The sequence below is a fragment of the Hippopotamus amphibius genome, chromosome 13, assembly GCF_030028045.1.
Source record: "Hippopotamus amphibius kiboko isolate mHipAmp2 chromosome 13, mHipAmp2.hap2, whole genome shotgun sequence".
Classification (NCBI taxonomy): domain Eukaryota; kingdom Metazoa; phylum Chordata; class Mammalia; order Artiodactyla; family Hippopotamidae; genus Hippopotamus; species Hippopotamus amphibius.
In genome coordinates, this window is record NC_080198.1 from 50835152 (window position 1) to 50858659 (window position 23508).

General features: G+C 45.6%; 2 protein-coding genes across 4 annotated transcripts in view; both read left to right on the plus strand.

The window, feature by feature from the left end:
• Positions 1–12984: 12984 nt before the first annotated feature.
• Positions 12985–23508, plus strand: part of GLB1 (galactosidase beta 1) — a 90834-nt gene continuing 80310 nt past the window's right edge. Inside the window, exon 1 of the mRNA XM_057705078.1 lies at positions 12985–13108. Within this exon, the coding sequence (XP_057561061.1) occupies positions 13037–13108 (72 nt within the window). The 5' untranslated portion in view covers positions 12985–13036. The remainder of the gene's footprint in view (positions 13109–23508) is intronic.
• TMPPE (transmembrane protein with metallophosphoesterase domain) lies at positions 12986–19727 on the plus strand. Of its 3 annotated transcripts, none has more exons than XM_057705079.1 (2): positions 12986–13108; positions 15177–16876. In XM_057705079.1, exon 2 carries the CDS (start codon positions 15286–15288, stop codon positions 16633–16635), a length of 1350 nt encoding a protein of 449 aa, XP_057561062.1. In that variant the 5' UTR covers positions 12986–13108; positions 15177–15285; the 3' UTR covers positions 16636–16876. The 3 variants fall into 3 exon arrangements, 2 of the variants coding, with proteins under 2 accessions (XP_057561062.1, XP_057561064.1); XR_009048724.1 differs by lacking the exons at positions 12986–13108; positions 15177–16876 and adding exons at positions 13302–13402; positions 19272–19727; XM_057705081.1 differs by lacking the exon at positions 12986–13108 and adding an exon at positions 13337–13402.

A 23508-nucleotide genomic window follows, 5' to 3' on the forward strand; every position in this document is an offset into this window, starting at 1 on the left:
AATGAGTAAATTAATTTTTTCAAAAAGAATATGCTCGAGAAACTTGTATGTGTGCATCAAAAGATGTGGATAGAGGGACTATCCCCGGTGGTCCAGAGATTAAGGCTCTGCGCTCGCAACGTAGGGGGGCCCCCGGTTCATCCTTGGTCAGGGAACTAGATCCTGCATGCTGCAAGGAAGATCCCGCACGTGGCAACGAAGATCCCGCCTGCCGCAACTAAGACCTGTGCAGACAAATAAATAAATATTTTTTTAAAAATAAATAATTTACAGATAAGTTAAAGGGACAGTACAAACAAATCCTATGTAGCCTACATCCACATTCACAAATTGCTAAATTATGCCACATTTCCTTTTTCTACATTTATCTATATGTTTTTTTCTGAATCATTTGAAAGTAGATTGCATACATCAGGCCACTTACCCCTTAATCTTTTAGTATTGGTATGTATGTGCAAAGAACGAAACTTCAGACAATGATCAAATTCAGGAAACTTAGCATTGGTGGAACACTAATCTATATTCCCTAATCCAGTTTTGTCAACTGTCCTAATAATGTCTTTTACAGCACATTTCCCCCCGGGCAGGATGCAGTCCAATATCATGTATTGTATCTAGTTGTCTCTTCTGTTTAGTGTTCTGGAATCTGAACCTTCAGCTTTTCTTGTCCTGCCATTGACACTATTTAAGAATACAGGCCAAAACAATAATGAGACCCACTATACACCTATTAGAATGGCCAAAATTCAAAATACTGACACCACCAAATGCTGACAAGGAGGTAGAGCAACAGGAACTCTTCATTCATTGCTGGTGGGAATGCAAAATGGTACAGCCACTTTGGAAGACAGTTTGACAGTTTCTTACCAAACTAAACATACTCTCCCATACCATCCAGCAATTACATTCATTGGTATTTACTGAAATAAACTGAAAATTTACGTCCACACAGAAACCTGCACGCAAATGTTTATAGCAGCTTTTCACATAACTGCCCAAACTTAGAGGCAAACAAGATATCCTTCTACAGGCAAATGAATAAATAAACTGTGGTCTATCCAGACAATGCAGTATTACTCAGCACTAAAAATAAATGAGCTATCAAGCCACAAAAAAGACATGGAGGAAACTTAGATACATTCTACTAAGTAAAAGAAGCCAATATGAAAAGGCTACACACTGTATGATTCTAACTGTATGGCATTCTGGAAAAGGCAAAATTTTGAAGACAGTAAAAGGATCGGTAGTTGCCAGGTGTTGGAGGAGAGAGGGATAAACAGGCACAGCACAGAGGATTTTTAGGGCAGTGAAACTATTCTGTGTGATACTATAATAGTGGATAGCTGTCATTACACACTTGTCAAAACCCGCAGAATGTGAAATACCAAGAGTGAACCCTAACGTAATCACTTTAGGTGATTATGATAGGTCAATGGAGCCTCACTGGCTGTATGCAATGTACCACTCTGCTGTGGGATTCTGATAACGGGGGAGGCTGTGTGTATGTAGTAGTGGGGGGTATATGAAAAATCTCTGCACCTTTCACTCAGTCTTGCTGCAAACCTCAAACTTCTCTAAAATTTAAAGACTATTTTAAAAAAGAATACAAGTCATTTATTTTATAAAAGGCCCTTCATTGGGGTTTCTCTGATGCTTCCTCATGATTAGATTCAGATTAAGCTCTTTGGACTAGAATACCATCCTTCTCAGCTGTCACAGGAGGAACATACCGTCTGCCCCTAATTCGTGATGAAATAACCTGTCTAAAAACAGAAGAGTGGATTTTTTTTTAAGAGAGGATGCGCACATAGGAGAATATTTTATAGAAAGGGATAATGAAAGAATTACAGCTACACATAACAATACAGTTCAACCTTAAGAAGAAAAAAAGAATGATTCCACTTGCCTGAAGTTTAAAAATATGCTAAAGCACACAAAATGTTATTTAGGAATGCAGGTAATATAGTCTTAACTCATACAAACACACAGAGTAAAACTATAATGAAAAAGGAACCATAAACAAAAACTTTGGATAGTGGTGGGACTTCCTTGGTGGTGCAGTGGTTAAAAATCTGCCTGCCAATGCAGGGGACATGGGTTTGAGCCCTGGTCTGGGAAGATCCCACATGCCGTGGAGCAACTAAGCCCATGCACCACAACTACTGAGCCTGCAGTCCAGAGCCCGAGAGCCACAACTACTGAGCCCATGTGCCACAACTACTGAAGCCTGAGTGCCTAGAGCCTGTGCTCTGCAACAAGAGAAGCCACGGCAATGAGAAGCCCGTGCACCGCAACGAAGAGTAGCCCCCGCTCGCCTCAACTAGAGAAAGCCCGCAGGCAGCAACAAAGACCCAACATGGCCAATACATACATACATACATACATACATACATAAATTATTAATTACTTTTTAAAAAAAGAAAAAACTTTGGATAGTGGTTTCCTGTAAGGTGGAAGGAAGGACATAGAATTGGGAGAGGGTCACAGAGGGAAGAGGGGATGGGAGTGAGTATAGGAACATTCACTACATCATTTTTTATGCCATACATATATTTTAAAGATATTATTTTACAGTTCTTTGTTACTTTAAAAACAATTTTTAGGGAAAAAATTGCAATGGTGATATAAAGAGAATGAAACAAGTAGATGGAATGGGGGAGGGGGAAAATTGCATGAGGAGGTGATGTCTGAGCAGAGAACTGAATGGAGTCCTGGGGGTGGGGGCGGAGTGTGTGGAAAGAACCGAGCTGGGAGGAGAGTTTACCTGGTCCCCTGGAACTTTCTGCCCAATCTACGACCATCTTGCTTGGGGCTGGATATCCTTTATGTATGGAGAACATGAGAAAGGTCAATACCCCAGTTCCAAAACAGATGCACACAAAGGGGCCAACAGAGAAGAGTTCCATCCCACTAACAGGAAGTGGACCCTCTTTTTTCCATCTCATCTGGCTTCCTCTCATCCTTGAAGTCAGTTCGAGTCAACCTGTAGGGTTAATGGGGAGGAACAGTCATGTGTGCACTGTGTCCTCTGCTGAAATATCATCTGGTCTTGGTTACCATTGAGGAGTCATCCTCATGATCTTGGCCCAGCCCCTCCAGGTCCATCAGCTCTATGCAACTTCCAGGCCACTCTGCTTTGAGAGTGGGGTCTAGGAAATCTCTGGGAGCTCCTTGGAGCCCAGGCTACCTCCACATATCACAAGCCAGTGTCCCACAGAAGACGGCACTGGTAGAGGAGACGTGAAGGGTACAAGAGACAGAGAGAAGGTTACTGCGGCCAGAGTATAAAGAGTGGGGGAGAGAATTCCCTGGCTGTCCAGTGGTTAGGACTCTTCAGCTTTTGGGGGCCCGGGTTTGATCCCTGGTCAGGGAACTAAGATCCCATGAGCCGCACAGCACAGCCCCCCACCAACAGAAAGTGGGGGAGAGAGTGTGGGGCAGCAAAGGTTAACTGGAATTGCCTTTGAGGAGACGGCAAGGGTGGGCAGGTGGGGGGGGGAGGGAATAGTTGCTGCCAATGATAATTCAATATAATTTATAAATGGAAGTGAAACCAGACAATGTCTATAGTGGCTGACCCCTGCTTGTGGGTCTGTTCAGCTTCATTCGAGCTGTGTCCAAGTGTGTCTCCTCCCTAAAGGAGCCAGTGTTCCCCAGGTGACTTTAATGACAAACTCTCTTTCACATCATGAATTTATTCATTCTTTCAATACACTGTTCAGCATCTACCTTATACCAGGTCCTGCCCTTGGCCCTGGAATGCAAACATTAATCAGACATACATCCTTGACTGAAAGGAACTTCCAGTTGAGTAGATAGGACATCTATATTTTTTTCGTTTGTTCCTTAAGTGTTGTGTGCCCGGCACTGAATTAAAGAAATATCAACTCTTTCCTCAGGGAACTCAAAGTCTGGAGAAGACAGATAAGCAAATCTTCAATTACCCACCATCAGAGCTGGGTGCTATGTGGGCCCCAAAGAGAGCTAGGTAACCATCTTAGTGGGTTCAGGCTTCTATAACAAAATTATCATAGACTGGATAGCTTATAAACAGAAAATTTTATCTCCTAGTTCTGGAGGCTGAGAAGCCCAAGATCAAGGTGCTGGCAGATTTGGTGTCTGGTGAGAACCTGCTCTCTGGTTCATGGATGGCTGTCTTCTCACCAGGTCCTCACAGGATGGAAGGGGCAAGGGAGCTTTCTGGAGTCTCTCTCTGTCCTTCTGCTTCTTTGTTTTTTGTTTGTTTGTTTGTTTGTTTTCGGCTGCGTGTCTTGCGGGATCTCAGTTCCCGGACCAGGGATGGTACCCGCACCTCCTGCAGTGGTAGTGTGGAGTCCTAACCACTGGACAACCAGGGAAGTCCCTCGGCCTCTTTTTTAAGGGCACTAATTGCATTCATGAAGGCCTGGTCCTCATGAGCTAATTACCCCAAAGACCCCAAAGACCTCACCTCCAAATAAGCATCACTTTGGGGATTAGGTTTCAACATATGAATTTGGTGAGGGGACATAAACGTTCGGTCTATAACATGAACCTAGTCTGAAGGTGAGTTGGGGAAGTTTCTTCCAAGAGCCCATTCTTTTTTTTTCCTTTTTCTTTATTATTTATTTATTTATTTATTTATTTATTTTATTGGCTGTGCTGGGTCGTTTTTGCTGTGCGCAGGCTTTCTTTAGTTGCGGTGAGTGGGGGCTACTCTTCGTTGTGGTGCCTGGGCTCCTCATTGCCGTGGCTTCTCTTGTTGTGGAGCTTGGACTCTAGGCGCGTGGGCTTCAGTAGTTACAGCACACGGGCTCAATAGTTGTGGCTTACGGGCTCTAAAGCACAGGCTCAATAGTTGCTCCACGGCATGTGGGATCTTCCTGGAGCAGGGATCAAACCAGTGTCCCCTGCATTGGCAGGTGATTTCTTAATCACTGTGCCACCTAGGAAGCCCAAGAGGCCATTCTTAAACTCCTTTAAAGGGCCTGAAAAAAATGCAATAGAAGTTTGCCAGAGGCAAAAATGAAAAAAGAAAGAGGATTCTGGGCAGAGAAAACAACACCTACAAAGGAGAAGACAAGTGATGGGACCGGAGGCCAAAAAACAGCATAGGAGACCCTCATGTGATCCCCATAGGAAAGATGAGGGCCTGGGAATTTCACTGGCTGTCCAGTGGTTAGGACTCCATGCTTCCACTGCTGGGGGCCTGGGTTCAATCCCTGGTCAAGGAAGTAAGATCCTACAAGCTGCGTGGTGTGCCCCCCCAAAAAATTTTTTTTTAAATAAAAAAACTTTTTAAATTAAAAAAAATAAAATAAGATATAATAAAAGAAAGATGAGGGCCTTAACAGAACATAAAGAGCCATAACACAGAGAAAGATAAGTGTCATAAGTTAGATGCAGGCAGAGTGATGTAGAAATTGTTGGAAGGAAAGCGTGCCTTCAGCTAGTGTAAGCACTGATTACTTCATTATGAAAGAGGGATTTGAAATGGGATTTGAATTGGGAATGCGTTGTGACCTATCGTCCTAAAAGCAAAATCTAAGAGGACATCCCGAAAACCCAAGGTTAGAGAAAGCTCAGGAAATACATACAGGCAACAGTGGGCTGCAGAGCAATTTCTTCATGTTCAACAAATAATTATCTCGTCCTGGGCTAGAAAACAGAGACTGGGGCGAGAATGAGGTGCTCATACTTTATTTGGGAGGTAAATCCATGACAGTGGGAGAGAGAGGAGAGGGAAAGCGGGAAAGGAAGGATGAGATGCAACACAAAGTAACGTGTTAGCATGGTGGCTACGCCTTCAGAACAGCCTTGAGGAGATGCAGCCAGTTTCCTGGCAGGTGCACCCACTAGACCACGTGGAGCGTCACTGGACAGGCTATACAGAGAAACCACACCGTGAGATAGCTGATCTGCGTGAAGAAGGGAGAGGACATTTATTTACTGGTTCTTTCCCTCCTGTGATCCCTGATGCACTACGGTTCTTCATGGGGGGGTGAACTTGCCTGGCCCCCAGGTTGCACCACCCAGCCTCTGGCAGCTGCGTAGGAAGCACGGTGCTGTGTTCCAGTGACTGGAGAGGTGTCTGGAGGAGCCAGAAACTTCAGCTGGTTGGTGTGGGCCAGCAGATGTGCTGCCAGGGCAGCTGGGTGGAGCAGGCAGCCTAGAGTTCTGGAAACAGGTGACTAGGGAATCTGCGAGGCATCACGTAGATATGTCTGATAGAGCAGTCAGAGAGATTGTGATCAAATTACCATGGAGACTTTCTGGCCCAGAAGTTGCAAACTTAAATCTCTCATGGAACCAGCAGCTCATGTCAAAAGTGCAGTGGACCAGACGGAGACTGTTGCCAACTGGAGGAACTTACATGCTTAAACAATGTTCCAATGCATATTTCTCATCTACTGTTACCCCAAGGGACCCTCGGCCTGCTGTGGCCAGACCTTCCAATCTTTGAAGAGAAACTGGAAATCCAAATTATGTAAATTCCCCTGATTAAATATTGACAACTCCATTGATTATATAAAATTTAAGAAACCAATGGGCCAACATGGTGATTGTTAAAACAAGTAGCCCTTCGGCCATATCTAGTTGTAACCTTCAACTGAGCTAGAAAACTACTGTGATCATTCAGAGACATGAACCATGGCTGCAGATGTGGATACAAAGACAGAGGGGGGTCTGGACTTCCCTGGTGGCGCAGTGGTTGAGAATCCACCTGCCAGTGCAGGGGACACGGGTTCGACCCCTGCTCCAGGAAGATGCCACATGCCACAGGCTACTGTGTGCCACAACTATTGAGCCTGCACTCTAGCGCCCGTGAGCCACAACTACTGAGCCCATGTGCCACAGCTACTGAAGCCCATGCGCCTAAAGCTGGTGCTCCGCAACAAGAGAAGCCATGGCAACGAGGAGCCCGTGCACCACAATGAAGAGTAGCCCCTGACCTCCGCAACTAGAGAAAGCCCATGTGCAGCAACGAAGACCCAACACAGCCAATAAATAAATAAATTTATATATATATAAAAAAAAGACAGAGGGGGCTAAATCTGGGGGCCCAGATAAAGAAGAAACAACAGGCCTAGATCAAACATGTAGGGGAAAAAAACAGCCCTGCAAAGAAGCAGATGGGAGACCCTGGGAAGACAGATGCTTTTGCCAGATAGTGAAGGTGAAAGAGGATAGGAGAGACAATGTTTAAAACAAAGTCATTTTCCCCCTACTAAGTCCAGCCTCACTTGGGGCTTTTTGTTTTTATTTTATTTTATTTTAATAAATTTATTTATTTTATTTATTGGCTGCATTGGGTCTTCGTTGCTGCACACGGGCTTTCTCTAGTTGAGGCGAGCAGGGGCCACTCTTCATTGTGATGCACAGGCTCCTCATTGTAGTGGCTTCTCTTGTTGCCAAGCACAGGCTCTAGGCGGGTGGGCTTCAGTAGTTGTGGCTCACGGAGTTGTGGCACACGGGCTTAGTTGCTCCACGGCACGTGCAATATTCCCAGAGCAGGGCTCGAACCCGTGTCCCCTGCATTGGCAGGCAGACTCTTAACCACTGCGCCACCAGGGAAGTCCCCATTTTTGTGTTCAGATCTCAGACTCTTGAAAGGGAGCTGGAGGAGATGGGGACAAGGGCATCCTATCACTGATGACTGTCAAGAGGGATGGGCCAGTCCTGGGACACAGCTGCTTTTATCGGGATTGTGGGGAAACTGTTGGCCGATGGTTTCACAATTTTATCTTTTTATTGTTTCATAATCATACCCATCAGTCAGTTGCACAATATAACCCAAGGATACAGGTCTTGGGACTTACCGCATCAGAAAACTTAAAGACTCGTGAGAAACATGAAGAATTGCTGCACAGCAGAACTGTCTGCATCTGTAGGCAGGAGGCTTTTTTTTTTTAAATAACTTTTTATTTTGATATAAGAATTGCTATATACCCTTTACCTAATTCATCAATTGTTAACATTTTGCCTTACTTGTTCCATAATCACATACATGTAATAATATGTATAGTATCTATAATGTATAATATATATATAAACATATACATGTTATTATCATTTGAGAGGAAGTTGCAGACATTATGCCTCTTTACCCCTAAATGTTTGAGTATATTTCCTAAGACCATAGCCACAGTACCATTATCAAAATTAGAAAATTTAATCTTGATACAATATTAACTTCTAATCCATAGTCTATATTCAACTTTTGATCATTGTCCCAATAATGTCTCTTGTAGCGATTTTTTTTTCTCTGATTCATGATGCAGTTTGGGATCATGCACTGCATTCAGTTGTCATTTCTTTTCAGTGGAGGCCTTGTTTCTTCCTTGCCTTTAACATATATCATTTAAAAAACCTATTGCAAATCACAATCATTTTAGTGGAACTTTAAAAATATTAGAAATGTAAAGCTAGCTAAATTTTTACATTGAAGTACAGATCAGAACTGACACTGGGGGACTTTCCTGGCAGTCCAGTGGTTAAGACTCTGTGCTTCCAGTGCAGGGGGCACAGTTCCCTTTTAAGGGAACTAAGATCCCACATGCTGCGCAGCCAAAAAAATAAATAAATAACAAAGAAAAGAAAAAAAGAACTGACACTGGGACTTGAGGGAAGCTCTGTTAGGACCATAATGGAAAATACGTCATTCAGAGGGAGATTGATTATTTTTTTTTAAGTTTTACTTATTTATTTTTGATTTTTATGGGAATATAGTTGATTCACAATGCTGTGTTAGTTTCTGCTGTACAGCAAAGTGAATCAGTTATACATATACATATATCCACTTCTTTTTAGATTCTTTTCCCATATAGGTCATTACAGCGTATTGAGTAGAGTTCCCTGTGCTATATAGTAGGTCCTTATTAGTTATCTATTTTATATATAGTAGTGTATATATGTCAGTCTCAATCTCCCAATTTATCCTAACTTGTGCAAAGCCCTGTTAGGATCGAAAAACAAAGTTTTTACCTGTTACTGGGCTCCATATATCTCTTCCCTTCATTGTTCTTAGGCTACTGATGAGGCCTCTGTGCTTCTCAAGCTACCTTTGGTGAAGGATCGCTTTGGTTTCTGTGGTTATCAGTGTTCTTTTCCATCTTTCAATGACTAATCCGGTTGTACGAATTTATAACAATAAATTACTAGAAAAAATAAATACAAATAGACGTAAAATTTACATCTAATTTTTTCATTATTAGATGCAACAGACAAGCTTTATCAAATTGCTACAAGTTTCTAAATACCTACTCTGAATTTCTGTACTAATCTCATTTCTCTGGTCCTTGGACCACACTAAGAGTAGCACTGGTCTATATCAGAGCATGCCCCGTACTTAGTTGTGTATGTAGACATCTTTCTCACTGGAAATGATTCTCTAGGGGGTGACAGTCTTCTCAAGATCATTTCATATTCCCCACAGCCTAGAGCAGGAGGTTTACATACCAGCACACACTCTACATGCACATGTGGACAAGAAGCATAAGTAAAGTAGGCACAGAAGCATGGCCTTGTAAAAGTAATTTGGGCTCTAATAAACCATAGTGGAAAAGAATATGAAAGAGAATATATTTATATTCGGTGATATATGTACCACTTTGCTGTACACCAGAAACTAACACGACATTATAAATCAACGATACTTCAATAAAAAAAAAATAATAATAATTCGGGCTCTAAAGTCAGGCAATGAGGGACTTCCCTGGCCATCCAGTGGTTAAGACTCTGTGCTCCCAATGCAGGGGGCTCGGGTTTGATCCCTGATGGGACAATTCAGGTTCCTTATGCTGCACGGCAAGGCCAAAAAAAAAAAAAAAAAAAAAAAGTCAGGCAGTGAGACGAGAGACTCCATCATTTCCTGGTTCTGTGGCTATTGGCATTTAATTCCTCTGTGCCTCAGTTTTCTCATCTGTGAAGTGTGGATAATAACCTGCAACTAGGTTGTGAGGCAGAGTGACTCACTGCTGGTAAAACATTTAGCCCAAAAAGGGCTATTATTACTGCTAGTGCAACTACAATACAGAGTTGGGTACTTAAACCTCAGAAACAACTACAATCTATACTCGCTGGGCAAGCTTCTACTGTAAAAGGCCAGATAGGACACATTTTAGGTTTTGTGGGTCATAAAGTCTCCATTTCAACCACTCAACTACCACTGTAATTCCAAAGCAGTCACATGTATGTAGGGGATTGGAAGAGGCTGTGTTCTAACACAACTTTATTCTTGGACACTGACATTTGCATCTCATACTGTTTTCAAGTATCACAAAACATTATTCTTCTTTTGACTTTTTTTCAACCATTTAAAAATGTAAAAATGAATTCTTGACTGGCAGATTGTACAAAAACAGGCAGCGGGCTGGATCTGGGCTGCTGGCTATAGTTTGCCAATCCCTGTGCTAAACCCTTTCTGTTTCAATTCAGTAAAAATGCCTGCTGTGTATAGACCTGGGGTATACAGGCTGGGGAGGAAAGTGGGAAAAGTTGAATCTGCCATTCGCTAAGAATCTTTTTTTAAAAAATCTCACTGCACTTTGCAATAACTCAGTCTTAGGAAAAAACCAAAAAAACAGTATAAAGAATTCCATGATGGATTTCCCAAATGTCAACACTCTACCACATTTGCTTTATTGTTCCGTGTGTGTGTTTATACACAATTTTTCCTGAACTGTTTGAGAGTCAGTTGCAAAGATGATGCCCTTTTCTTTCCTAAAAACAAGGACATCCTCTCATACAACCACAGTGCAATTATCAAAATCAATAAATTAATACAAAACTATTATTGAATCTTTAGGCCTATACACTAATCAAAATCAAGAAATTACACTACAGGCCTAATTCTGATTTCATTAAACTGTCCTGTTAACATCCTCTATGTGCCAAATGTCCTACAGTCATCATCCTTGCTAATTCCCCCAACTACCCAATGAGTTAAAAACAAAAAATAGAAGTAAAAAATAACTTTAAAACATTTTAAAAACAGAAACTGGGAGTTCCCTGGCAGTCCAGTGGTTAGGAATCCAGGCTGCCACTGCAGGGGCACAGGTTCAATTCCTGGTTGGGGAACTAAGATCCCACATGCCATGTGGTGAGGCCAAACAACAACAAAACAAAACAAAAACAGAAAATGACACAAAACAAATAAATAACTAGATGGTGAATACTCTTGTAACCACCTTCTAGTTCAAGAAACAAAACTTTGTTGCCCCTCCGTGGAGCCCCTCCCAATCTCAGGCCCTCACCCCCACAAGTAACCACTAATCTTGACTTTCATAATCATCTCTCAGTTTTTAAAAGATCCACAAGTTGTAAAAAAAAATAGTGCTAAAGAAAAAAATTATTCTGATACTTGTCAAAATGGTAAGGAAGATTTCCTTTAAGACTTCCGTAATAAGAGTCAACTCTACTGCCATACGTGGGGAGGGATGGGCCTCAACTCTAAGTACAGCAAAGATAGCTGCAGATTTATAACCAGCAGAGAGGGGGGCTTGTGGGTAAAAGATTATAGGAGGAGATGTCAAGAGATTCTTGCTAAGGGTAGGTCAAGGACTTAGATGTCAAAGGGAGGAGGCGTGGGAATGAGGAACTTGATTAGATAACAAGAACTGGGGGATTGTTCCTGAAACGACCTAGCAGGATTCTTTGCTAAGACTGGACAACGCAGGGTAGGCAAGGACAGGACAGGCATAGAAGGCCAAGGTCCAGGTCTGGAAGAGTCTAGAAGAGTTTCTAGTCAGTGGAGCCTAATTAAAGTTTAGTCAAGGAGTCTGTCAATAGTCCTCATAATTTAACCATACTTTTTTTTTTTTGGCTGCAACACACAGACTTGTGGGACCCTAGTTCCCCCACAAGGGATCCAAAGCACCGAGTCTTAACCACTGGACCGCCAGGGAATTCCCTAACCCTACATTTTTATTTTTCAAAACTAAATTAACAATATAAAAGTTGAAATATTTAAAATGAGTGAATTTTGTGGAATGTTAAGTATCAATCAGTAAAGCTGGAAAAATACACCTATTTGAAATCGATTTCCCTAAAGGCTACTTCCTCTGAGACTCAGTTTCTATTAAAGCTGAGACTTGTGCAGTGATGAGAAGACAGGGGGGATTTTCAGAGAGTTCGGGGAACCAGATAGGAAAGACAACTTCAAATTCAGGTCTAGTGGTTAACCAGCGGTCCCAGACAGGCCAACTTACAGTACATACTTCGTTTTCCCGAGTGTAAAACTTGGATAAAACTTGTATTTTATGTCTACTTAGATTTGCCGGCATCGCAGGGATGCTGAAAGGCTCGAGTGCAAAACTGAAAGATGGGAGGTGCTGCTCCTCTTATCTCTCAAAACCCACCTTTGTAAAAAAACATTCCGCAGCCCCTGGTACTTTGAGGGTTGGCCTTCGGAAAGATTTCGCCACCGCTGAACCGCACCTCTCCATGTATCAATAACCTGGGACCGTGGTTCTCAAACTTTAGCGTGCATGGTAACGAACTGGAGGGTCTGTACAAATACAGATTTCTGGATCCCACCCCTAGAGTCTCGTGGGCGAGGACCTGTGAATTCCATTTCTAACACGTACCAGACACAGGATCGGTCTAGGGAACCACACTTTGCGGGCCCCTGGTTTAGTCTTCCGGATGGCCCCGTGTGCAGGGCTGGGAGTCCACCTAGTGACGAGTCCATTCCCGTCCACTTAGGTGTAGCTGGCGGCAATTGCCCTCCTCTGTCCTGTGCTGGGAGGCAGCGAGCCTGTTCACGTCCGATCCCGAGGCGCGTTATCAAGCTGCTGACAGCCAGCCCTCTGGAGTGTCTTTGCAGAAGGCCGCTCCCCGCGGCGGAGGCCGGCCAGGGCCAGATAATACCATCCCGAGGTCACGCGGCCGCGCGTGACCCCAGGCTCCCGCCTCCGGGGACTCCGGGCTCGGCGGCCGCGGGCGGGGCGCGGGGCGGAGCCGGCGCGGGGCGGGGCCCGGCAGTGGGTCCTCAGTCAAGTGACACCCGGCGGCTGCCCGGGCGCTGACGGCGGAGCTGGGAGGCCGGAGGGCGGACATGCTGGGGGTCGTTCGTATCCTCTCCCTGCTGCTGGTGCCGCTGCTGCTGGGCTCTGCGCGCGGCTTGCGCGTAAGTCCTCGGGACCCCGGCACGGGAATGATGGAGAGGGGACAGGCTGGCAGGGGACCGGGCTGGGGCCGCGGCCCTGCGGAGTCCCGCAGGGCGGAGGTCCTGGGACGCCGAGGCGCGCCCGGGCCCGCAAGGCCACCGGGAGAGCGCAGGCAGTGGGCCGGGCCTCCCGTCGGGGGCGGGCTGGGCGAGGCGCGCGCCCTAACCGGCAGCTCTGTCGCTCGTGTGTTCGCCCCTGCCGCCTCTTTCGCAGGGACCGACTTCCTCATCGGTGCGACGAGGGGCTGAGAGGAGGTGCTTTCCAGCTTTGCGGGTTTCCGGGAGGGGGGGTCCCAGCCGCGCGCGTTCTTGGAGGGCGCCTGGGGCTCTGGCTTGGCGCGCCCCGCCTTGGCCAGCGCTCTGCGGAGCGCTCCGGAAGGAGAAAGACGGGGTCAGGAGAGGCCCCTGCGGTGGGAACAGTGGGTTAATTTCCTTCGAGGTGTTCTCTTTTCCGACATCTCGTGCCCTTCTCGGCACTTCCCACCGCCTACTTTGAAGGCTTGCATTTTCCAAACCTGCAGGGTTTGGCGGTGAGCAAGAGGTCGGCTACAGGTAGCCGCCAGCGTTGCTGGAGGGGGTATGCCCGGGCGAGGTTGGGGCGGAGGTGCACGATTGCGGGAGAAGGACAGCTTCAGTCCACCCGGCAGAGCTAAGGCAAGGGCCGAGGCAACTCCGAATCGCTCCTGGGGAGGTCGGCATCACGGCCTTGGAAGGGGTGGGGGGGGGGATTGAAAGGGGCGCCTGTCTCTCTACACGATCAGGGAACCAGCTTTGGTTCCTCCAGAGGTCGGGCAGGCTGGGTCTGGGGCTTGTTCTATAAGGAGAAGCTGGTGAACTTTGATTTGCAAATTACACTTTTGATAAAAGGCTTACAGTAAAGTGCCTAGAACAGAAAAAAAAAAAAAAAAAAAAGGTCATACATTTATCTTAAACCGAGATTGAGAATCTTATTTGGAAAACAGCTGCTGAAAATATTTTCATTTTGGGTTCTTGTTGGGAAAAGGTCACCTCAGATGACTATTTGCTAGCCTTTGTCCACAGTCTACCTGGGTCTGTGGTTCCCCCGCCCCAGTTTTCTGTCTGGGCGCCCTGGATTGGGGACTAGCCAGCTTTGTTGTGAGAACAGTTCTTGTGAGAACCACGAGAGAATAGTTCAAGGGTTCAGTGGCAGAGAAAGATGGAGAGAGGGCAGATCTTAACCAATATCTAGGAGGGTTGTGAGAGGGGAGGGATAAAGATTTATAGAGGAGAAGCTTGGAGGATAGGGCGCCCCCCCCAGGAATCCTTATGTCAGGTGTCCCTCCTGGGCCTAGAGCTGAAAAAGATACAAGCCGCCTAGCTTTCCATGATTTCCTTGTTTACATTTATTTAGAACAGCGGTTCTCAAACTTTAGCTGTCCTAGAAGTTAAAACATTTAAAAATATGTATTTATTAACTTACTTAAGGAATCATAAAATCATTATATGTTAATAAACTTTGTATATTTTTTGAAAAATAATATTTCTTCCCAAATTTTAGGGCAAAGAGTGACATTGTATATTTTTGCAAATCTGTTTCATGTCTTTCTTAGTAGATGACAGTGGTATTCTCGTAGCTACTTCTGCATTCAGTCTTGCCATATCACATGTCATGTAGCCTCTGGAAAACTTCACTGTACACTCATGAGAGAATGGTTATGGCTTAGTACTGTTTTTGAAAATAATTTGGACTTAATGGACCCCTCCTACCCCCCGGCAAGGGTCTCCACATTTGAGAACCGCTGATTTAGAATAATGGTTTTCTTATTATAAAAGTTCATACACATTATGGAAATAATTTAAACATTCAGAAAACTGTTAGAAAATGAAACTGCCCATCCTGTTACAATCCAGTGTGTTTATATTTCAATAATAAAGTGTAGCAACTGACTGGTATTTGAGTGGCTTGGATTCAAGGCAGGCTGGGCAGATGTAAGTGGCCTTCAGGTTTTGACTGGGGACAAGGAAGCTCTCATATCCCACAAAGCTGACGCCGGGTTCCTGGTTGCAGGCGGAGCTGACTTGGAAACCTGCCCTTGGCCACTGTCCTATCTAAGGAACTCACCTCCCAGAGCCCGCCCGCACAGAACTGGCAGGGGACCCTCTTAGGATCAAAGGCGATGGCGATCTTCAGGCAGCTGTCCCTGGGCGCAAAGGCCGCCCTGGCAGCCGGCACTGTTTTCGTGTCCATGGTGGTCTCCCGCTCCTACCTGGCGGAGAGCCTGGAGCTCAGGGCCTGGCGATGGCTGTTCCGCCTGCAGCTCGCCCTGTTTGCCAACTCGCTCATGCTCCTCGGCTCCCTCTACATCTGGCGCAGCACGGTCAGCAACCTCAGCCACCCCCCAGCCGCGGAGTCGGCCTGTTTCCAGCTTTGGAAGCTGGCTGTTGTGGCCTTCCTGGCCCTGGCCCACTCCAGTTTCTTCACCATGCTCTTTCTGGTGGCCGAGGAGCCCTACCTCTTCTCCCTGGCGGCCTACTCCTGCCTCGGGGCATACATCATCATGGTCTGCTTCCTCTGTATCCTCAGCGGCATGGAGCAGGCCTACCAGCTCCTGGCCTGGCGCGCCGGCAGGGCAGTGGGCAGCCTCGACAAGACAAGGAGGCTGGCGCTCAGACCAGCGCTGGCAGTGCTGGTGACCGCCGTGCTCAGCCTGGCGGGGCTGCGCAACGCTGCCCAGCCCCCAGCCGTGAGAACTGTGCAGGTGCCCGTCCGTTGGCTGCCCGCCTCCATGGACAATCTCAAGATCGCGCTGCTCTCGGACATCCACTTGGGCCCCACGGTGGGCAGGACCCAGATGGAGATGTTCGTGAAGATGGTGAACACGCTGGACCCGGACGTCACGGTGATCGTGGGTGACCTGTGCGATGCCGAAGCCTCCGTCCTCCGGACGGCCGTCGCTCCTCTGGGCCAGCTTCGTTCTCGCCTGGGCACCTACTTCGTCACGGGGAACCACGAGTACTACACGTCAGACGTCAGCAACTGGTTTGCGCTGCTGGAATCCCTGAACGTCAAGCCCCTTCACAATGAGAACGTGAAGATTTCTGCCACCCGGGCCCAGCGTGCCAGGGGTGCGGATGGTGACTGGATCTGCTTGGCCGGGGTGGACGACATCGAAGCAGACATCCTGCACTACTCCGGCCACGGCATGGATCTCGAAAAGGCCCTGGGGGGTTGCAGCCCGGACCACAGCACCATCTTGCTAGCTCACCAGCCCCTGGCTGCCAAGAGAGCCCTCCAGGCTCGGCCGGATATCAACTTGATCCTTTCTGGGCACACGCACGCTGGGCAGATCTTCCCCTTGAATGTGGCAGCCTATCTCCTGAACCCCTTCTTTGCTGGTCTGTACCAAGTGGCCCAGACCACGTTTGTATATGTGAGCCCAGGCACGGCCTACTATGGGATACCCATGCGACTGGGCAGCAGGGCAGAGATTACAGAGCTCATTCTGCGGCAGATGAGCTCATCCTGAACCCATCCCTGCCCCTTGCGCCCCCTCCTTGCCCTCGCCCTCCATCCCCGTCCCTCTGCAGAGCGGGCTGCCTGCTTCATCCCCTCCAGCCTCTCCTGCCCACCCATGCTTGTCACAAGATGGGCTTGCACCGTGACCTGTAGTGGGGCTGCCTGGCAAGTCCAGGCAGGTTAACTCTGTAGATGGCCATCTGCTTCTTTATATGCATTTGTGAAGCCACTAAAGTCACCTGTGTAAGAACAGGTGTCTTTTCCAGATGATGTGGAGTAAGCCCTCCTCCTCTGCAGGACTCAACAGGGATGAACTGAAACAGGGGGGTGCTTAAAATAGGGATGCCTGTGGAAAGTGGAGTATGGAAGGGACTCTTGATGTTTTAAAATCCTCTTTAGGACTTGAGCAGTTTCCAGAATCATTGATCCAGAGCTTTCTGGGGGAGGGACAGTGTGGCTAGATAATCTGGAAGAACCAGCAACATGGAGGCCCCTCTGGCCACTGGAGAAGATTTTCTTTTCCCCTTTGGTCCTATCAGAGACTCCTTTACTGAGCGCATCAGTCAAACTGGCTGGAATATAGCCTGTTCCGGGCCTTGAGTGATGCTGTCTAACTGGCTGTGCCCCTGGGCCTCTGGGACTGGTGGTGGGGTGGGAGGATGTGAGCACTGGTGGGTGAATGGATGTCATAGTGCTGCTGCCCAGGAATTCCGAGGGCGTTTGCCAACCTTGACTGCTTTTATACAGCACCCGGGTGAGGTGATTAGGGACGGGCGAATTTCCCCTACTGAGAGATGAGGAAACTGAGGCAAGGGGAGGTAGAGCACTGGCAGCAACACAAGGGTTGTGGGAGATTCTGGGCTGGAAGCCAGGTTTTCTACCTCCCAGTACAAGTGTTCTTCCCACTACCTGATGGTTAAGTAGATTATTCTTACAGGTGAGGACAGGGATTCAAACACAAGCAACACTGGAACAAGAAAAAGCCTAGAACCTGATGTCCTTTCCGCGTGTTCTGCCTGAGGTTGATTTCAGTTCACCATAACTGTGTGGGCCGGACCCGGAAGGGGGTCGGCCAGTTTCCGTGTAGGATGACTCTTACGCTGGAGGGACAGTCAGGAAACTGGAGCGCACACCCTGCACCCCGGCTTTGGGGCAGAAACAGAGGTTCACTCTCTACCAGTGGGGAGGTTGAGGCTTATGTGGGGAGTGGCAAGCCTTTGAGCTCCAGTAGGCCCCGAGGCCTTCCCTCCCTGGGGCCCCTGGCTGTGGGATGCTGGGCTGTCCTTCCTGCTGGCGGCTCACGGCTCCCTTCCCGTCCCTCCAACCCCACCAGCCTGACCCCGTCAGAGCTGACTTAGCACTTTGGCCACGGAACCAGATGGCCATCCCTGAGCTGGACCCACAGAAAAAGAGGCAGGGGGTACCGTATCTGGAGCAGCCCCACCCTCGCTGGCTGGCGTCTGTGCCAGAGACAGGAGACCCTTTGACCCTGGGGTGGCAGTAAGACCTGATAGACGAGGCCTCGCTGAGAATCTTTCTATGCCAGGGAACTCTGACTCCCCCTCCTGCTCTCTCGTCAGGCAGCATCAGAGAAACCACCTCACTGAGCCTCGGTTTCCCTCACCCTGAAATGGGGGTAATGATCGTATCTACCTCAAGATTGTTTTGCGGGGAGGGTGTTAAGACATGGCGCAAAAGTTGCCGGTGGCTCAGGCGCAAGGAAGCACTTGATGTTGCTCATTTTTGAACATCCCATGGGGCCTGCAGAGGGGCTGTGTTGGTCACAGGTGTTGGTCACAGGTGCGCAGGGAATTTCTATAGCAGCCAATCCCAGGGAACTCCCAGGGATCTGTCGAAGCACCAGCTGCTGGGGTTGCTTTCCTCTGCCTCTGTGCCTGTTGTTTGCATCTCGCCGTGCACGCTCAGCCTGGCCAGGGCGAGTTTCTCCATTTTCCCCCTTGTCCTCTTGGTCATTGGAACCCTGGGGGCTCCTGGAGACCACCTTTCTTGCTTCCAGGCAACCAAAGTATTGACAGCAGGTCTTCCAGTCAAGTTTAAAATGTATCACTGAGTTGAGAGTTCAGTGGTGTCCTTATTATTTATCCCCTCGTGTTTAATCATCCTTGCAGCCAGGAATAAATTTGCGGAAAAATTTATCCAGAACCGAGGAAGGGACCCTGGAGAACCTTTCTTTTAACACATTTTGCAGATGGTGGGTTTATGGGGGGTGGGGGGAAGTGCGTTGCCCAGGGCAGCGCCCAGCTCAGCTCAAGTTTCCTGGCTGCCTTCTCCGTGGCATCACTCAAGCTCCCCACCTCTCCCCGCTTCACACCCTCTCATTTTCTCGTGCCCTGGCCCCAGTTGAGGTCACTGGCGCTAGAGCTCCATCCCTTGGATCCCTCCGGTCTACTCTAGTTCTGCCATTTGTCTTCCACCTTTTGGTGCAACGGATTATTTCACTGGTTTCCTGATTGGGGATCTTTCTCATCAGTGCCCTGAGCTGGATGGAATTCGCTTCCATCAGTCCTGCTTTTAACCTTGCACCTTTTGTCTCTTCTCTTTCCCTTGAGTGCCAGCATTTTTCAGCCTTGTGCACTTGTCATCCCTGTTCTGAAGTCCTTGCTTGACTGATTTCTCTCTTAACAGAAACAAGACAGGTCCATCTTCTGTGCCCGAGGAACAGTCAGCAGCGCCTTCTCACGCTTGGCTTGTGTTCCATGATGTGGTGGAAGTTTTCCCAGCAGAAATTCCTCCGTTTGTGTCCAGATATGGTCCTGGTGGGCTGCTCTCCATGGCCCCCCTTGGCACCTCTGTTCCCTGTTCTTCACTCATTTACCTTCTTTGATTTGTTTATGTATTGCCAGGGGAGGTGGTGAGAAACATTTACTTGAAGCTTGAAAATGCTTTCAATTTCATTCCAGTTTCTTTTTTAAAATCTGTTTAATGCAAGTTAAACATAAAGCTTTCTAAAAATTAACAATAGCCTGTGATGCTTGTCTTATAAAACCTCAGTACATTAATCCTTCCATTCAGTCCAAACATCCATCCATCCATCCATCCATCCATCCATCCTTCCCTCCCTTATTTTGTTTGTACTTTTTCAAGCTTTTTTTTTTAATTTTATTTATTTATTTATTATTTTTGGGGGGGTACACCAAGTTCAATCATCTGTTTTTTTTTTTTTTTTTTTTTGGCACACGGGCTTAGTTGCTCCGAGGCATGTGGGATCTTCCTGGAGCAGGGATCAAACCCGTGTCCCCCGCATTGGCAGGCGGATTCTCAACCACTGCGCCACCTAGGAAGCCCCAATCATCTGTTTTTATACACATATCCCCGTATTCCCTCCCTCCCCTGACTCACCCCCCACCCTCCCCCGAGTCCCCCCCTCAAGCTTTTTATTGTGAAATTTTGAAGATATTCACAAACTACAGAAAACAGCAACTAAATCCCCATCACCAGGCTTCAACATTTGTGAATGCCCTACTATTCTTTCTTGTCTACCCCAGCCCCATACTCTTTCTTTTCTGTCTGGAGTATATTAAGGCAAATCTTGGAAAATATAATTTCACCCCTAAATACTTCAGCATGAATTTTTTTTAAAAAAGCATATCCATAATACTGTTAGGAAATTCACAGTAATTCTTTAATATCATCTAGTACCTAGTTAGGACACTTGGGGCCAGAAGCGAGGTCTTCTACCTCTTAATAAAAGTGTTTTTTCCACTGTCTGAGGATGGGATTCAAATGCAGTTAACTGTGTAAAGAGTTAGTTTTCAGTTTTTTCTGACTATCTTAATTGTCTTTTGTGTGTGTGTGTGGTTAAAAAAACAAAAAACAAAAAAAAATAGCATAGAATGTATCATCTTAATGATGTTTAAGTGTACAGCTCAGTGGTGTTAAGTGTGTTCACACTGATGTACAGCAGCTCTTCAGAGCTTTTTCATCTTGCAGATGTAAAACTCTACCCATTAAACAACAACTCTTGTACCCACCCCCAGCCTCTGATAACCACCACTTTACATGCTGTTTCTATGAATTTGACTACTCTGGGTACCTCATACAAATGGAATTATATATGATTTCTCTTTTGTGACTGGATTATTTCACTTAGTGTAATGTTCTCAGTGTTTGTCCATATTGTAGCATGTGACAAGACTTCCTTTTTAAGGCTGAATAACATTCCATTGCATGTATATACCACATTTTGTTTATCCATTCATCCATCAGTGGACTTTTGGGTTTTCACCTCTTGCATATTGTGAATAGTATTGCTGTGAACAGGGGTGTGCAAATATCTCTTTGAGACCCTGCTTTCTGTTCTTTTGGATATGTACCCAGAAGTGGGATTGCTGGATTATATGGTAGTTCTATTTTTCATTTTTTGAGGAAGCTCTGTACTGTTTTCCATAGCAGTTGGATCACTTTACAATCCCACCAGCAGTACGTAAGTGTTCCAGTTTCTCTACATCCTCACCAAATCTTATCTTTCATTTTTTTGTTTGTTTGCTTTTGATAGTGCTGTGAGGTGATAACCTTGTGTTGGTGAGCATTTCTCTGATGATTAGTAACGTTGAGCATCTTTTCATATGCTTCTTGGCTATTTGTATATCATATTTGGAAAAATGTCTGTTCAGGTCTTTTGCCCATTTTTAAATCATATTACTTGATTTTTGTTGTTGTTGAGTTGTAGGTCTTTATATGTTCTGGATAGTAACTGCTTATCAGGTATATGATTTGCAATTATTATCTCCCATTCCATAAACTGACTTTTCACTGTATTGATTGTATCTCTTGATGCAAAAAAGTTTTTAAGTTTGATGTTCCATTTGTCTATTTTTGCTTTTGTTGCCTGTGCTTTTGGTGTCATTGTCAGGCCCAATATCATAAAGCTTTCTCCCTATGTTTTTTTCGAGGAGTGTTAGATTTTAGGTTTTATGTTTAGGTCTTTGATCCATTTTGAGTTGTTTTTGTATATGGTATAAAGTCAGGATCCAGCTTCATTCTTCTCCGTGTGGATATCCAGTGTTCCCAACACTTTTTGTTTTAAGAGACTGTCCTTTCCCCACTGAGTGGTCTTGGCACCCTTGTTGATGACCATGTGAACATACACATGACAGTTTATTTTCAGGCCCCTCTATTCTGTTCCATTGGTGTATTTCTCTGTCTTTATATCAGTAACTCATTGGTTTTATTACTGCAGTTTTGAAATCAGGAAGTGTGAGTCTTCCAGCTTTGTTCTTCTTTTCCAAAATTGTTTTAGCTCTTTGGGGTTCCTGGAAATCCTGTATGAATTTTAGGATGAATCTTTCGCTTTTGCAAAGAATGCAGTTCGGGTTTTGACAAAGATTACATTGACTCTGTAGATCACATTGGGTAACATGGACATCTTAACAATGCTGAGTATTCCAATCCATTAACACGGGATGTCTTTCCATGTATTTGTGTCTTTTTAAATCTCAGCAGTGTTTTGTAGTTTACAGTGTATGCGTCTTTCACCTCCTTGGTTAGGTTTATTCTCTAGTATTTTATTCTTTTTGATGCTATTATAATTGGAATTGCTTAATTTCTTTTTTGGATTGTTCATCGTCTGTGTATAGAAATGCAACTGATTTTTGTATGTTGATTTTGTATCCCACAACTTTGTTGAGTTCATTTGTGTGTGTGTGAGATCTTTAGGTTGTTCTACATATGAAATCATGTCATCTGTGACTAGAGATAATTTTACTTCTTCCTTTCAAATTGAATGTCTTTTATTTCTTTTTCTTGCCTTGTCGCTCTGACTAGGACTTCCAATAGTATCTTGAATGGAAGTGGTGAGAGTGAGCATCCTTGCCTTGTTCCTGATCATAGAAGAAAAGCTTGCAGTCTTTCACATTAAGTATGATGTTAGCTGTTGGTTTTCATATATGGCCTTTATTGTGTTGAGCTAATTTTCTTCTATTCATAGTTTGTTAAGTGTCTTATCATAAAAAGGTGTGGAATCTTACCAAATAAATTTCTGCCTCAAATGAAATGATCGTGTTCTTATCCTTCATTCTGTTTTTTTTTTAAATATTTATTTACTTATTTATTGGCTGTGTTGGTTTTTTTTTTTTTTTTTTTTTAATAGTCACATGCAGGATCTTTCATTGTGGCTCTCAGGCTCTTCAATGCAGTGCACGTGCTCTCTAGTTGTGGCACATGGGCTCAGCAGCTGTGGCACACAGGCTCAGTAGTTGTGGTGCACGGGCTCAGCTGCCCTGGGGCATGTGGGATCTTAGTTCCCTGACCAAGGATCTAACCCACGTCCCCTGCATTGCAAGACAGATTCTTATCCACTGGACCACCAGGGAAGTCCCCTTCATTCTGTTAACATGGTGCGTTCCATTGATTGATTTTCATATGTCTAATCATTCTTGCACTCCAAATCTCACTTGATCATGATGTATAATCCTTTTAAAGAGTTGTTGAGGGAATTCCGTGGGGGTCCAAGTGGTTAGGATTCATGCTTTCACTGCTTAGGGCCCGGGTTCAATCCCTTGCCAGGGAATTAAGATTCCACAAGCAGCGCAGCACAGCCAAGAGAAAAAAAAAAAAGAATTGTTGAATTTAGTTGCTGATATTTGTTGAGGTTTTTGTATCATTATTAATCAGGAATATTGATATTGGCCTGCAGTTTTCTTTTTTTGTCATGTCCTGTCTGGCGTTGGTATTAGGGTTATGTTATTCTCATAGGATGAGCTTAGAAGTGTTCCCTCCTCTAGTTTTTTGGATGAGTTTCGGGAGGATTGGTGTTAATTCTTCTTCAAATGTTTGGCAGAATTCTCTAGCTAAAGCCATCTGGTCCTTTGTTTTTCTTTGAGTTTTTAATTACTGATTCAATCTTATTAGCTATTGGTCTGTT

What these genes read in the sequence shown, in the direction of transcription:
- TMPPE (XM_057705079.1), top strand. Translation starts at nt 15,286, where the DNA reads ATGGCGATCTTCAGGCAGCTGTCCCTGGGCGCAAAGGCCGCCCTGGCA.